The sequence below is a fragment of the Borostomias antarcticus genome, assembly GCF_949987555.1.
Source record: "Borostomias antarcticus genome assembly, chromosome: 21".
Lineage (NCBI taxonomy): Eukaryota > Metazoa > Chordata > Actinopteri > Stomiiformes > Stomiidae > Borostomias > Borostomias antarcticus.
This window is the reverse complement of record NC_140254.1, coordinates 16,526,757-16,543,199: the sequence shown is the minus strand read 5'-3', so window position 1 is coordinate 16,543,199 and position 16,443 is coordinate 16,526,757. Positions and strand designations below refer to the sequence as shown.

At 46.5% G+C, this 16,443-nt stretch overlaps 1 protein-coding gene across 2 annotated transcripts; it reads left to right on the top strand.

Moving 5' to 3' along the window:
• Positions 1–203: 203 nt before the first annotated feature.
• LOC311323395 (protein argonaute-3-like) lies at positions 204–15,783 on the top strand. 2 transcript variants are annotated; one of them, XM_084455599.1, is made up of 20 exons: positions 204–334; positions 538–817; positions 2,577–2,748; positions 2,921–3,041; positions 3,202–3,410; positions 3,645–3,781; positions 4,337–4,471; positions 4,685–4,772; positions 4,917–5,064; positions 5,264–5,383; positions 5,561–5,704; positions 7,475–7,608; positions 8,212–8,396; positions 8,749–8,908; positions 9,017–9,107; positions 9,792–9,986; positions 10,494–10,628; positions 10,737–10,838; positions 10,977–11,176; positions 12,099–15,783. In XM_084455599.1, the coding sequence occupies exons 2-20, from the start codon at positions 799–801 to the stop codon at positions 12,205–12,207; spliced, it is 2,604 nt and encodes an 867-aa protein (XP_084311725.1). In that variant the 5' UTR covers positions 204–334; positions 538–798; the 3' UTR covers positions 12,208–15,783. The 2 variants fall into 2 exon arrangements, with proteins under 2 accessions (XP_084311725.1, XP_084311724.1); XM_084455598.1 differs by having other exon boundaries at positions 7,442–7,608.
• The last annotated feature ends 660 nt before the right edge of the window (positions 15,784–16,443 follow it).

Below are 16,443 nucleotides of genomic sequence, written 5' to 3'. Positions count from 1 at the left end.
AAAAGTGTTGTCAACCACTATTTTGAATCATAAGAAATGACACATCGAAGTCAACTAAATGGTGAAACATATTGCGGACAGATTATACAGTAGACTTTTCTTTATTTCCATTTTCTGAAAATTCTGAAGCCAGTGACGCTATTTCCTACAGTTGGCATTTCCTGTAAGATTTCCCTTCGAGGCGAAGAGGAGGAGGAGAGGGCGAGAGACAAACGCCGAGACCGGTTGCTGCAGCTACCGAGAGGACACCAGACAGTATATACCCGCTTTCTACCGGTTTAACATCAACTAAATGATTACTTTACTGATCTGAAGACATACAGTGGTTGTCCAGGTAATCTTTTTGGTTGAATAAACGATCGAGTTGTCTAGCTAAAATGTTCCAAGACCTCCGTTCCTCCTACGCTACGGCTTAGCTAGCCTAACGTTAGCGAGCTAGCTAGTGCTAGTGTTTGTTAGTAACGTTAGCTATAGTTTGAGTAAACATTTCCTGACTCTAAATATTGTTTTTTTGTTTGTGGCTGCTCATAATTATAGCGCCAACGAACAGAAGGAACACCTTGTTCAACTTGTCTCGGTTGACAAGGGACGGAAGGACCTCGCTTCGGTCTGGCTAACGTTAGCTAGTCCCCCCAAGCGGCCCGGTTCCACATCAGCGACCGACGCCGGGGAGTCGCTTCAGAGGGTCGTTAAAAAGCCCCATTACGTCGGAGCGACCACAACACCGCTGAAAACTTGTACCGTTTGCGGATATTTTCCCACTGGGAGCCGGGCTGTATCCGGGCAGAGACCCCATGAATGGAAATCGGAACTTCAGGTGCGTTTGTTTTATCTTTCACCGGTTTTTGGAGACCGCAACAACTTCGTTGGCTATATTGCTACTTTGCTAGGTTAATTTATGTATCTTATTTGAATATTGAACATAATCCTAAGTAACGTTCGCCAGGTAAGCTATGATTCTCACTGGTGTTAGGTGTGTCTATATTTCCAATTTGCCGGTTATAAGGCCATGTGTGTTTTTTTTTCTTCTAAAAACCAGTCTCACTAGTATTAGCGACGTCATTGTGGCGGCTGTCAAAGGCAGGTGGCGAGCCCGGCAGAGGGGCCTCACCTCGAACCCGTGAGACGCTGACTGTTGCGACCACAGCAGAGTGGGTGGAGGGAGGACTGCCTTCTATTCCAGCTGGTGTCACGAATTCAGGCGCTACGGAATAGCGCATGCAGTTGTCACTCAAATAATAGCAATCAATCTAGCATGACCTGATTAATTTGACTTGCTCAGGGGCTGCAAATCATCATTTTGTGAAAATGTTCTTGTGTACTTTTTGATTTGTGTGACTGAACTTGAAATTAAAGCCTTTTTGAGGGCACATATTACAGGAATGCAAAATTCCCTTCTAGGGGATCATTAAAGTATCTATTGATCGATCGAATGATGAGGAAGCAGTGTTAACGTTTTGCATCTCCACCTCTTCCTCCTCTCTCTCTACCACTCAGTCGCTTCTCGGGGACCTGATCAGAGAAACGGGTTTTTCTCTACTAAGCTGGACCTTTTGATGATTTTCAGACAGACCTCTTTAAGTGTGTGTGCGTGTAAGAGAGGGTGTGAAATTGAGATTGTGACAGTCAAAGATGTAGAGTTGGAGAGAAATCTGGACACGTGTTTGTACTTCTTTTGTCGGCATGGTCTTGGTTGCCATGGAGAAGTGGCAGCCACAGGGGTGCTGTTGTCATGGCAACAACACACTTGGGAGAGTGAAAAACACACAGGACCGTCACAAGGTACAATCTCAGAGCCTGAGGACGGTATATCGATTAGCATTTTCCAACCCCTTCAGCCCTCAGTCCTCAGCCATCACTTACATTTGCCTGAACAGTAGTTTTTATTTATTTTACTTTCACTGTGATCTTTTCCTGATTTGCATATTTCAGTGTGTCATAGCAATGTGTGTCACATTTCTGTCGTAGCATTGTGTGTGTGTGTGTGTGTGTGTGTGTGTGAGAATGAGAATGAGTTTTGGTAGTGTATGGCTCTTCTGACTCAACTGTGGGAAGTGTGTGCGGTGGCGTGATGTCATTGTTTGTTGTTTCCGACGAGGCTTGCCTAAAAGAACTTTGGTAGAAATCTGGTGTGGTACTGCGCACACCCACTCTGCTGCTGAGTCATGAGGAGGAGTAGACTGATTCACTGTCTGTACAGGAAAGGTTGAACCAGCATCACCAAACGCTGTAACCATTTACAGTGCTGATCGAAGATTATTGGGGAAAACCCGAACACAACTCTAATCTGAATTTCCTCACCGCCCTCCCTCACTGAAGTGTGTGGAACCAGAACCCACGTTTTCTACTGTAACCATGTTACATCCCCTTTTGCTCATTAGTCGTCAACGTCTCTACAGTCCCATCTCCCCCTTGCTCTCAAACTGTTTCTCCCTCAGCCTCTGTCTACTGTAGAAGTCGTTTAGGCCTCTTCATCCGTAAACAAACAAACCCGGTTTCTTCCTCCCGCCTGGCTTTCAGAGTGTATGTTCTATCCTGTGTATTGAGTCCTTCTGCTCTGTCCTCCATCTCTGTAGGAGCCGTTGCGCCCCAGGCCCTGTTCTCCCTGCCTCGGCGGCCTGGCTATGGCACCATGGGCAAGCCCATCAAGCTGCTGGCCAACTGCTTCCAGGTGGATATCCCCAAGATCGACGTCTACCTGTACGAGGTGGACATCAAGCCTGAGAAGTGCCCACGGCGGGTCAACAGGTGAGTGGCAGGGCTGCCCGGGAGCCTCCAAAACGAGATTCAAACCGGATTCAAATTAGATGCAGAGCTGGGAAATGACTCTTCCTGCAGCATAATGGACATAGCTGGACATAGCCGCTCGAACATGGCCGGTTTGGTTTGTTTATTTAACGTGCTTCCTTCCGGTGCCCAGGGAAGTGGTGGACTCCATGGTGCAGCACTTCAAGGTGACAATCTTTGGTGACCGCAAGCCAGTCTACGATGGGAAGCGGAGCCTCTACACAGCCAACCCGCTACCAGTTGCCACGGCAGGGGTGAGATGCAGGCCGAATTTCCACTCCGCCCTAGCGCCTTCCGCGGTCATCGGGAACGACTCTAGACATTGTGATGGAGGGACATATTGTGTGCATGTGGTGATGCGTGCCTTCCCCGTGTTTAAAACTTGTTTGTTTGTTTGTTTGCACGCCTTCCCAGGTGGATCTGGATGTCACCTTGCCAGGGGAAGGGGGTAAGGACCGCCCCTTCAAAGTCTCCATCAAGTTTGTATCCCTCGTCAGCTGGCACATGCTGCACGAGGTCCTGACCGGCCACAGTGTTCCTGAACCCTTGGACCTGGACAAGCCCATCAGCACCAACCCGGTTCACGCCGTGGACGTGGTGCTGAGACACCTGCCCTCCATGAAGTGAGTCTGGATTTCGCAGTCATAACGCATTTCAACCATTGGCTTTTATCAGGGGAAAATCCTAATTTTATAGCTGCAAATGACACGCTGGTTAGGGTATAATCTTCAGTTTGTGTGGTCGAGCGTAGTCTGTCCAGAAAAGATTTACAGCCTGTATGTTGAATAAAGCATGAGCAGTGAGGGATGAGAGGAATCCTCTGGCTGTAATGTGACCCGGTCCTCCCTCCCTCCCAGGTACACCCCAGTGGGACGCTCGTTTTTCTCCTCCCCAGAGGGCTACGACCACCCCCTGGGAGGGGGCCGCGAGGTGTGGTTCGGCTTCCACCAGTCAGTGCGGCCCGCCATGTGGAAGATGATGCTCAACATCGATGGTGAGTCACAGTGACACTGGAGGGAGGAAGTCTTAAGTTTGTCCTGTGTCAAGTCCACCTACCTGTGTCTTGTCAGCCTACATCAGGCATTCCCAAAATGTGAGGCGCGCCTCCCCTGGGGGGCCCCAAAGAAATTCAGGGGAGGCGCAGAGAGATGTTTAGAAAAAAAGAGTAAAAAACTACCGCGGTGAAAAACAGTCCAGTAATCAGGAGTTTGTAATTCCAGTAGTGTATTCTGGATGTTATTTTTTGACTATTTCGAATCTCGAAGTGTTATTTTTATAACGAACTTGTACTAGATGGTCTATGGATACTTCTGCATTCTCCCACCCTGAGCGTGACGTAGGAGCAAAATGGCCACCGTGTGAATAACGTCAATGGTCAACAGAGTTAAAAGGGAAACTATTATGACGGAGCAAAAACTGTCAACTGATCCACATTTATTTACCACTCTATTTCACTAGAGTGCTCAAGGTGTCTCCAACATGTGTTTATATTGTGCTTCAGTGATGTATGCACTTTCATTGTATATTGTATATTGTTTGTCTGTACCAGTGTCCGCCACGGCGTTCTACAAAGCCCAGCCAGTCATCCAGTTCATGTGTGAGGTCCTGGACATCCACAACATCGACGAGCAGCCTCGCCCCCTCACAGACTCCCACAGGGTCAAGTTCACTAAAGAGATCAAAGGTGCGTGCTGCTGTCACATATCACAGCCTCAGGACGGGGATGGAATGATGTGTAAATAAAATAAATGATGTGTACGTTTATACTGTTAGTTTTTCTTCCAACTATACCTGGGTTCACTGATTCCATATGGAGTACATACAGTACTGAACATGTACTTTCGTTGAGTTGATTTCCATGGGCCCCACACTGATGCTCCTCTATGGCTGATCCCAGGTCTCAAGGTGGAGGTGACGCACTGCGGAACCATGCGCAGGAAGTACAGAGTGTGCAACGTGACACGGCGGCCCGCGAGTCACCAAACGTACGTTTGTAATGGTCCTATTGAGGCCGAACGATGAGGCCCTCAGAATCACATCAATCCTGGAATTGGCCTTAGATTTAAAATGTGAAGATTGAAACTGCACAAAGCAACCATGCCAATCTCTAACCTCCTCAAACTCCGCAGGTTTCCACTGCAGCTGGAGAACGGCGAGACGGTGGAGCGAACTGTGGCCCAGTACTTCAGGGAGAAGTACAGCCTGCAGCTCAAGTACCCCCACCTGCCCTGTCTCCAGGTGGGCCAGGAGCAGAAGCACACCTACCTGCCCCTAGAGGTGAGTGCCTCCACACACTCCTCAACCCCCCCGCTGTCCGCTCTCTCACTCCTCAACCCCCCCCCCTCGTCCCCCCCGTCTCCAGACCTGAGGCTGATTCTGGACGGGCTGCAGTGCCACAGCGGCATCAAGCACTCTTGAGGTCACGCTGTTCTCAGCGGGCTTGCATGAGCTCATGCCGTCTACTGTTTCCTCTCAGGTGTGTAACATTGTTGTCGGCCAGCGCTGTATCAAGAAGCTGACGGACAACCAGACATCCACCATGATCAAAGCCACAGCGCGCTCTGCCCCCGACAGGCAGGAGGAGATCAGCAGGCTGGTGAGCACACTACCCCTCCCCCCCACATCCCTGTATGCCTGGCTGCGGTAAAATTTAGATGTGGTAAGACTTAGACTAGTGGTCACCCTCTCCATCCTAAACGACCTGTCCTCTCTCTCTCTCTCTCTCTCTCTCCTCCCATTCCTTCCTCCCTCCCTTCCTTCCCTCTCTCCCAAGGTGCGGAGCGCCAACTACGAGGCCGACCCGTACGTCCAGGAGTTCCAGTTCCGCGTGCGCGACGAGATGGCCCAGGTGACGGGCCGCGTGCTGCCCGCCCCCATGCTGCAGTACGGCGGCAGGGTGAGCTCTGAACACTTTATGGTACCTTCCCCTTTAAATCACCCTCCATCTGCCTGTGTGTGTGCGCGTGTACGCTTGGCCTCTCAGTTTCACTCACTAGGCATGTTTCCATCCACTTGTCAATCGAATTGTGTGAGGATCGCTAAAAATATGAATGCGAATAAAGCCGGTGAACGTGCGTTTCCATCTAGAGCTTTAAACTGGATAAAGCATTTATCACAAAAGACTTTTATCGAACAAGAGAAAATCCGATGAGATCGACAGTACAAACTTTTTGTAGATTTTCATGATTTTTAATCGAATTTTTTTCCATAAGGCATTTTTAATTCGATATAACTTAATTTGCATAAAACGTGTGGATGGAAAGATGGCTACTCACTCGTTCACTTTTCCTTCTCTGATGCTCCGTTCTCTCCCAGCTCTGCTACCTTGCGCCTTTCTGCACCCGGTTTCCCAAAACAATACATTTAATATTAAGAACCGCGGTGCCAAGAGGTATTTCCCGAAAGCGTTGTTGCTTACAGTATGTGGCACATGAAATCGCTCGTAGATTAACAGGGGGCCTCAGACCGCTCATGAGGCAGCAGCATCGCAAACCTCTGCCTCAGTCAACGGGACAAAGAAGTGATCGTAAACACAGTCTTTGGATCAAGTGAATACGTTTTCGTTCAAGCGATAATGTAACCTTTGGTGACGATACATTTTGAAATTGTGATCCTATGCCTTACTGGGCACACTGTGCACAGCTAGCAAAATGGGTCGCTGCACGCAGACAGACTCAGATCAGACTGCACTTTTACTCCCAAAGCTTTAATACTGTACCCCTATACATAGACAAAAATATACTACTCTATAGAGAAAGCGCTATGAAATGGATGGTAGGTCTTTTTTTACTTTAAGTTCAACAGGTGGACACTAATTTCCTTCCCTTTATTGTTGAAAGCATTTACAGTCTCTCCGGGACACATTGTTTGACTATTGAGATACAAATAACCTGATTGCTGATTGCAAACCAACATTATCGGGAAACCGGCCCCTGCTGTGCGTGTCATTACACCTTTGGCTAGTGTGGCTTTGCTTGAGTGCATGTTTGTGTTTTGTACTGCTATCTCCAGTATTCAGTGTGTTGGGCAAGGCAAGTTTATTTGTATAGCACATTTCAGCAACAAGGCAATTCAAAGTGCTTTACATGAGACATTAAAAGCATCAAGACAAAGTGCAACACATAAAAGGTCATATAAAACGAAATGCAAAAAAAGGACCCTATAACATACTGAAACCTTCTCTCTCTCCACTCACTTACGTACAATGTCCTTCTGTATAGTGGCTCGCTGGCTTTTCACCAGTGCCTCAAACATCCTTTCTGAGAAAGGGACCACATCAGCTGTCCGTGGCCTACTGTTGTGTCACTAGGCATACCTTGCCTCACACCTCAGTATGTGTTAGTTGGCGAATGCTTTTAAGAGATACATATTCATACTGTAAATGACAGCCTGATTTCACAGATGTGTGTGTGTGTGTGTGTATGCTCCAAGAAATAACATTGTGCCTTTGACACAGTACGTTCGTCTTTCAGTTGAATGCTGATTATTTGCAGAATATGCTTAAAGGACTGTCAATGTTTCATTCTATGTAGCAGTACTAGTACAGCAGTTAATCAATCGGTCAATCCATTGAACCCAACCATTGTCTTGTGTCAATGTATTGTATGTGCGATACGTGTCTGTGTGTGTGTGTGTGTGTGTGTGTGACGGTCAGCCCCAGCAGATGAACCCTGCGCTGTCGTTGCAGAACCGCACTGTGGCCACGCCCAGCCATGGCGTGTGGGACATGAGGGGGAAGCAGTTCCACACGGGGGTGGAGATCAAGATGTGGGCCATCGCCTGCTTCGCCACACAGCGGCAGTGTCGAGAGGAAATCCTCAAGTAAGTTCTCCGCCAGCTTGTCTCCACTCCCCCTCTGCTGAAAGAGAAACGTTCACCCTAGAATATCCACAAAAGTAACAGCGTAGATTGATATTATCAGTGCCCAAGTACATTTTCCCAACTGTACAACTTTGATTAAAATGTAGTGTTTAAACTTTCCCTCGCATGTAGCAATTACTATAACTGCACTACATTAACCATAATGCACTGTTTTATGACATCTGAAGGGTGACTGCTCGTAGTGGCTGATGTTAGCGCCCCTCAGCCGACTAGCCAGTACATGGCTTGAGCTAGCTGCACTTTTATACAGATTTTCTTAAATTAATTTCTTAAAAAGGAATATTTGATGAAACAAACAGTACATTTGTGATGAAGTGTATGTATGCATACTATAATATGTTTTTATTTGAAATAACTGACTGTTTTAACTACATACAGTCGTATTTGCTGAGAGAGATGGGGATCTGCCCCTTGTTACATTTACCGTTTTCAATCCTTGGGCCTTTCCGCTGTGACCTTGGGATTTTGATTTCCTGTTAGTTCTACTTTCAGGTCCCGTCTATCCTATATATCACCTACCTATACTTTTCATCCTCACCCCAGGGGTTTCACAGACCAGCTGCGTAAGATCTCTAAGGATGCTGGGATGCCCATCCAGGGCCAGCCGTGCTTCTGTAAGTACGCGCAGGGGGCCGACAGTGTGGAGCCCATGTTCAGACACCTGAAGAACACCTACGCTGGCCTGCAGCTCATCATTGTCATCCTGCCTGGCAAGACCCCCGTCTACGGTACGCTTTACACAGCATAAATCCCTGACAATAAGCTTTCTACTAGACTTGGGAGCAAATCATTTTTATTCTTCGACTGAACAAGGCTTTATTTTTCCTAATGAAACCAAACCGTGATGTAGTTAAGTATGAACATTTTTGTTTGTGACACTCACATAATGAGAGCTAAGCCTTAAATGTGTGTGAGCTACATAAACGATTCATTCATGCATTCATTCATTCAATCAATTTGTGATACATGGCGACATTCTTTTATGGTTATTCTTCACTATATTTACCTCCATGTGAATGCCCTGATTATGGCATGGTTGATATTAGATCCATCCTATCTACCCCCCCCCCCCCCCCACAGCGGAGGTAAAGCGTGTAGGAGACACTCTGCTGGGCATGGCCACTCAGTGTGTCCAGGTGAAGAACGTGGTGAAGACCTCTCCCCAGACCCTCTCCAACCTCTGCCTCAAGATCAATGTTAAACTGGGGGGCATCAACAACATTCTGCTTCCACACCAACGGTACAAAAGAGATTGAAACGGTCTTCATAACTCGGGGGGAGAGAAAGGCCTGTTTGCACAGTTTGAATCTGATGTTGTGCGATGTTCTTTACCCATCCTTCCATCCAGGCCGTCTGTGTTCCAGCAGCCGGTGATTTTCCTGGGGGCTGACGTCACTCACCCTCCAGCTGGAGATGGGAAGAAGCCATCGATAGCTGCTGTAAGACTGCCTGCCTGCCATTCTGGGTTTGCCTTGTCGTAGAGCAAGGGTACCAGCAGAGTTTAGCCTAGCATAAATTGACTTGATATTCCTTGCGCCATGTCTTCTGACCTCCTTTTTGAATTTAGAGGACAGGGTCTGAGAATCCTCCCCTCTCCATCCCCTTCAATAGTTTTTTGAGAGTCAACCATGGACTGGTCCATGCCAGGGGCAGAGCTAGGGGGTGGCTTCTGGGGCTTAAGCCCCAAATATTTTCTCAGCAGCCCCAAATCTAATAATCTTATCAAGTAATTACAAATTGTGAGATCCCATAGTCAAACTGCTGTGAGTAACGAGCAGTGTTTGGTGTGCACACAGCTAGTGAGAGGCAGCGAGCAAGCTTGGAGACAGAAAACTAAAATGTAGCTAGCTAAATGTCGTTACAAGATGGACATAAGGATATTTTTCCAGAGTCAACATCAGCAGCCATCCACAGAAAGTCGCTCAGCAGAACTTGAAGCCAGTGACCAAAATTGTGTTCCAGGCAGAACAGCGGGGACCAGCCAAAAATTGGCACGTGTGAACCACCCCAAACAATTGCCGTTTTTCTCTGGGCTAAAACACAGGGTCTTCTCTGGGCTAAGCCCCGGAACTCCTAGCTCCGCCCGTGTCTCTAACCACCACCCCCTTCCTGATCTTCTCCAGGTGGTGGGCAGCATGGACGCCCACCCCAGCAGGTACTGTGCCACAGTGCGGGTCCAGAGGCCCAGGCAGGAGGTGATCCAGGACCTGGCCTCCATGGTGCGCGAGCTGCTGATCCAATTCTACAAGTCGACCCGCTACAAGCCCACCAGGATCATCTTCTACAGGGACGGAGTGTCAGAGGGACAGTTCAGACAGGTCAGTCGCAATACCTGCTACTTGGTTCAATTGGTTATCTTTACTAATGTAAGCTTTTTGTCACCAAATAATGCATACCCTAATGTATACCCTAATTGGAATTAGGGAAGTTGCTATTCTCAACATCTTGCACCCCCTTGAGTTTTCACCAGTTCTCTGTGTTTTTACTGACTTCACTTGTCACAGTCATTATTTCTGCCTGTACAGCAATTGACTTTACAATATTGGAAATTGGATTCTGTGAAATGAGACGTATAAAAATATTCAACTAAACTAGCTTGTTTACCACAGAACATGGAGATCTAAAACCAAGCGGTAACTGGTGCTTTTGCGGTATGTGGCAAACAAAAGTTGGCAGAACTTCGCAGAATAGGAATTGTACGATACTGTCACCTGTCGCCTGACGCCGGCTATTTAAGAAGGCATTAAAATTAAAAAGCAGCACCGGAAGGAGACGGACTGAAACTGTTGAGGTTTAATTCGGGCCGTCACAACCTCTATATACAGGTGCTGTACTATGAGCTGCTGGCCATCCGGGAGGCTTGTATCAATCTGGAGAAAGAGTACCAGCCTGGCATCACCTACATCGTGGTGCAAAAACGCCACCACACCCGCCTCTTCTGTGCCGACCGCAACGAACGGGTGAGAAGATATGGAAACCTATGAGGACCTCTTACTGCTCACACCTAACTACAGAGCAGGTTTGAGGACTGTTTGGACCGTCCCATCACGTGTGTGTTTCTCTGTCAGGTCGGACGCAGTGGGAACATTCCTGCAGGCACCACGGTGGACACGGACATCACGCACCCCTACGAGTTTGACTTCTACCTCTGCAGTCACGCTGGAATTCAGGTACCGGTCGGATTGGGTGCAGAGTCAAAAGACCACAATAAAAAGACTGCACTCTCAAAATGTACCATTCATTGTTATAAGTGTAGACTGTCCGAGACTGTCCGAGTGCTCTGTGTAACTAATCCCCCCCCCGCGCAGGGTACAAGCCGACCATCTCACTACCATGTCCTGTGGGACGACAACTGCTTCACTGCCGACGAGTTCCAGCTGCTGACCTACCAGCTGTGCCACACCTACGTCCGCTGCACCCGCTCCGTCTCCATCCCCGCACCCGCCTACTACGCCCACCTGGTTGCCTTTCGCGCCCGCTACCACCTGGTCGACAAGGAACATGACAGGTGAGGGGGACACGTCCGGGTTAGGCCTGAGCCATTTTGTGTTTTTAAGTGAGGGTGGGGAGGAGGGTGGTGGGTGACTTCAGAACTATCCTGGACCAGTCGTGGTCATTGTAAGAATCATTGTAGGTCTGAGCTATTGCGTTAAAACTAGATGAACGGCTTACCTAATATTGTAGTGTTCAGATACATACTGAGCTATGCGTTCATGGTACCGTTACACCCCTACCAGGGTTCCCACGCGTCCTGGAAAACCTGGAAAATAGGTGACCAATTTTCCAGTCATGGAAAACGCATGGAAAATTAGAAAAAAAAGTAAAATGTCCTGGAAAATCTTATGTTGTCCTGGAAAATTCTTTTAACATTCTGCTATCTTCCTTTAGCATGAACATGTACTAGACTATCTATTAGAGCTCCCCAAAATGGATAACATCTGCCCATCTGAAAGGGCTAATTATGTTCAGGATCATATTAACTTGAAATGGTAGTTTATTTAGTATTTTTGAACAGGCTGCCCTTTAGGTTATGTTGTGGAAACACTGTGAACACTGTCAAGTCACATCACATTTAAGTTTCAGTATCCTTTAAATGTAAATATTAGTCACTACTAACTTGGTAGTTTTTATTAGGTTTATACTGTAGGTTGCTTTCTTAACTTGTTTTCTTGTCCCAACTTGAATGAGTGGAAAGAAGCCCCCCAGTTCAGGACCTGACTAGGGGAAGTATCAGATGGGCTTAGGGCACATTACAAGTTTTGCAAGAGGAACATATTAGTGTATGGCTGGATCCCTGTCTGAAAAGAGTGGGAACCCTGCCCTACTCAAGTGTATTAAATATACACTATATAACTATTTCTTCTCTCACGGTGCTCTGTCTTTCCATGTGTTCCCCCACTCTCTGACTCTCTTCCTCTAACTCTACCCAGTGCGGAGGGCAGCCACATCTCGGGGCAGAGTAACGGTCGGGACCCCCAGGCTCTGGCCAAGGCCGTTCAGATTCACCACGACACACTGAGGACCATGTACTTCGCCTGAGAGACGAGGCCCTCTGCACTTCCCACTCAGTCTGCTAGCCGGTGTGTCCTGGTGGGGTGGAGGTCAGCGATCAGCCTGGTCAGGGAGACCTACTGGAGGAACATGTGGGGGCAGCAGCAGCTCTGGCCCCTCACAGGACGGAGGCGAGCCTGCTGCCGAGGAGATCGGCAGCCCAGAGAGGAGCACAGCCACATTATGCAATACAAACCAGCCAATCGTCTCCAAACACCGGCCCGCTTCCTTCCTCTGCTGTATTTTCATGTTTTGGGGAGGCCTCCGATAACGGCGTACGCAGGTCATGTTCTCGCCTTAGAGTCTTGACAGCAGCTCAAGCTGTTCTTCGTTTTAAATTTGAAATCACAGAGAATGGAAAGGAGACAGAGGTTTTGGTGGACGGGTGCTGTCCTGCTCCACGGCCCGGGGGGTGACCATCCATGCCGGGCGTTTCCTATTTTAAGTTGTCCGTTTTTTACATTATGTGTAAGTATCAGCTTGTCCTGACACGGTATGTCTGTCTTTGTCTGATCAGCAAAAGTGTGATTGCCATGGCGACGCCTGTTAGTTGGAGATGTGTAAAGTACAGTTTGCCCCCAGCTTTTTTTCCCCCCCAAATGGCAAATACCGGTTACTCTTCTCTCCCTTTAAGCCAACGGTTACTCACTTGCAGTTATAATTGCCATTTAACTTAGCTTGGTCGACACTTTGTAACAATATCAGCGTTGAATGGCGTATAATGTTGTCTTTACAGCCATATGCATCCACTGTGTGGGGGATAGTGTGGCGCTAACTGCCTTACTGAGAGGCCTGCAGAGTACTGTTAGATTATCAACCCTGACCACAGAATGGACCTCCCAGCTCAGGAGTTCAGTGTTGCAGAGTTTATTATTACAGAAACTATATATATTGTATCTTCCCTGTGTGTTTTTATTCCTTCTGCTATTTATGAGATATTTTATTTAACATTTTCAGCAATAGAGCACAGTTTTGTTTGTGTCTCAGTGGTAAATTGAGTTGAAAGTAATGAACTGACAGATGGTGTCAGGAAATCCTTCAGTGCAATAAGGTTTTGATGCAGAGGACCGATTCCACAAACAAGCTTTCTGATTAGATGTTCTTTTATTCCGGCTTCCCCTATTGATTATAAAATAGTCTATGATTGGAGTCAGGCTGGTGATGACACAAAATGGTACTGATGTTTGATGGGGTCTAATGGTTGGAGTTTAAAGTTGTTTGATAGATACATTTTGACAAAGTGCCTGGTTTGATTGGAAAGAACAAATATTTGAAACATATTTTATTTAACCACAGATAATGCAGTTAGTTACAGTCAAATAATCTCATGAATACATACTGCAAGAATGATATGCTATCCAGGGCATGATGTTGGATGTAGTACAGTTGGCTGCATTGTCTCAGCATCATGATCTAGTTTTTAATGTGAATTGTTTGACAATTACATATAGACTTGACTAGGTGAAGGTGACAACAGTCAATTCTTCTGTCTTGGTCCATGTTGGTGATCTGGTAGGACTCATTGCACTGTTAAAAGTAAACCTTATTTCACAGAGTTTACTGAACGCCGTTTTTGTTGCTTTCTATGAAGGGCATTGTCTTCTTACACTTTGCAGTGTAGTAGACTCCAGATGAGGCCTTTTGAGTTTAGTCACGCGCCACTAGGACCAAACCAGTGTGCCTCTAGGGAGGTGAGGGGGATGGGACTGAAGTCATCTGCCGTGTGTGTGTGAGAAAGTGTGTGTGTGTGAGAGAAAGTGTGTGTGTGAGAGAAAGTGTGTGTGTGAGAGAAAGTGTGTGTGTGAGAGAAAGTGTGTGTGTGTGTGAGAGAAAGTGTGTGTGTGAGAGAAAGTGTGTGTGAGAGAGTGTGTGTGTGAGAGAAAGTGTGTGTGTGAGAGAAAGTGTGTGTGTGAGAGAAAGTGTGTGTGTGAGAAAGTGTGTGTGTGAGAGAAAGTGTGTGTGTGAGAGAAAGTGTGTGTGTAGTCGGCTTGTCTAGACTACAGTCAGTCCCTTCCTGCTCTCACTGCCTGCCTTCTCATTGAGCAGGGCGTTGTAGCATGGTGCTCTGCTGCACCTGCTGTCCTTGCCATGTGTTCTCATAACCAAACTAGCTGCTAACAGAACATTTATCTCATACTTTCGTACAAAGAGAGACTTAAAATGATATGATTATTGAATACTATATGACATTTATTACAATTTAACGCACTTGTAGATAACATGGGTTTAAGGTTGAACACAGGCCCAAGGTGCTGAGATGTGCAGTGTGATCAGATAGTGGGAGACCCCGTCTGTTGTGAGACTTTGTGAACTTTTGTTTTGTTTTTTAGAGACTTGGAATAACTATAGAAATGCCTCTCCCACAATGACGAAGGACTCCTGCTTTGATTTGCAGAGGGTACAATGTAATGATATACACCCATGTGGGCATCAGTACAGTTCTGCCCCAAGGTTTGTGTGTGTAGGCCCAGTGTAAGCAAAGGTTTCACTTAATCTGATGTCAGACATTACCAGCATTTCATTTTACTTGAAGAACAAGCATAGATAGAATCTGATGATCTGCAGCTGTTGTGTGTAGCGAGCTGCTACCCTGCTTGTGTGAATATCTGACGTCTGTACAGCTTCAGTACAGGAATCATGACAGGAACACACTCCCCACTCCTGTTGCCACGGAAACATCCTCTGGAGTGCAGAGGGTGGGGCATTTCTTTCTGGGGGTGGGGCTTTGTGATGCCCTCTCCCCTTTTAAGAGGTGGATATCAGATGCCTTCTTTCACCTTACTCTCAAGCATTGTAAATTGGTTATTGGTTTAAAATGGCGATATTATATTTGTATATTTAATAATGATGTAAAATGTAATGCACACCACTTATTTTTGGTAATAAATTCTATGAGAGATGGAACCGTTATGAGAATGAAATAAGAGGCTGGAAAAAGTAGTTTTAGTCACTAATGATCATCCAAATGTAATAATGCAATAGTTTACTTGTTCCATGTGAAAGGTGTTGTACGAATAATCTGCTGCATTGACCTACTGTGTGGGGATTGTCGTTGTCGTTATTGTTGGGGATTGGCGTTGTGTAGTAGTGATCAGATGAACCAACCTCCTCTTTATCCCATGCTCCACCTTCACCTTGAGTGGTTAGGGAGGGGTGAAGGTTCATCCTCGGACAGAGCGGCCCATAGACTGTGCCTTTCTTGATGGTGCTGAAAACAAGTAAATCAAAGAAATCTTAAATTCAGAACTGTAGGGCAATATGCTCATGTCTGCATTGATAAGTATATATTGATAGATGACAATACTGTAATGTGTATGTTTGTGTGCGTGCACGTGTGTAGGTGTGTGTTTGTGTACCTCTGACATATGCCAAGAACACAACAATATGCAGAGTTCATCAGTTTTGGGGTGTCAAGACCAAAAGGCCTGTTGGTGTTGAAAAAGTGGTCGGGCACTCATATGGCACAATCCACAAATTGGCTTATTTAAAAAAAAAAAGAAAAAATTGGGCTTCAGGGAGAAATATTAAATCGACACTGAATCTTTCCATTGCAACTTAATGTACTGTGACTGACATCTCGGTGTCTATAGAGTAATGTAATTATGTTTCTAGGGGGTCATGATTGTCATGTTCTGTGACAAAGGAAATCTATCAGAAATAAGCAACAACAAATAACATACTCCTTTAGGCTGTTTAAGCTACTGGCATTCCTCTTGCGTTCAAGCCCATCATACTAACAACCTAGACATATTTCATATGTTCACATTTAACCAACCAGTGCTCTTCCTAAGAGTGAATTTTGGAATGTAGCCTATGTATGGGAAAGTGTCCGTTCCTTTTTGAAATGCTGGTGGCTCTCAGAGCCAGGTTTGCAGACAGGACCAACACAGTGGTCCAGGGCTGAGTTTCCCAGAGGCATCGTAGCGCTACGTTCATCGTAAGCTATGGCGTTCATCATAGCGCTACGATGCCTCTGGGAAACAGCCCAGAGCTGTGCCACCTGAGTGCCCGCTTCCCATCTAAGCGATTCTCCACTAAAATCTCCAATCTCTGCACCTCTACTCCACTAGTTCGCCCTATTGTACTAAGAGATAAATTACATATTGCTTTGGTTACAGTATAATGTTCTCGATTTCTGACTGATTATGATCTTGTGACACTTTTAGAAGTTTTATTGTATGTAAGACCGTTTTGTCTTAACACATCTGAAGTTGAGCCTTTTTA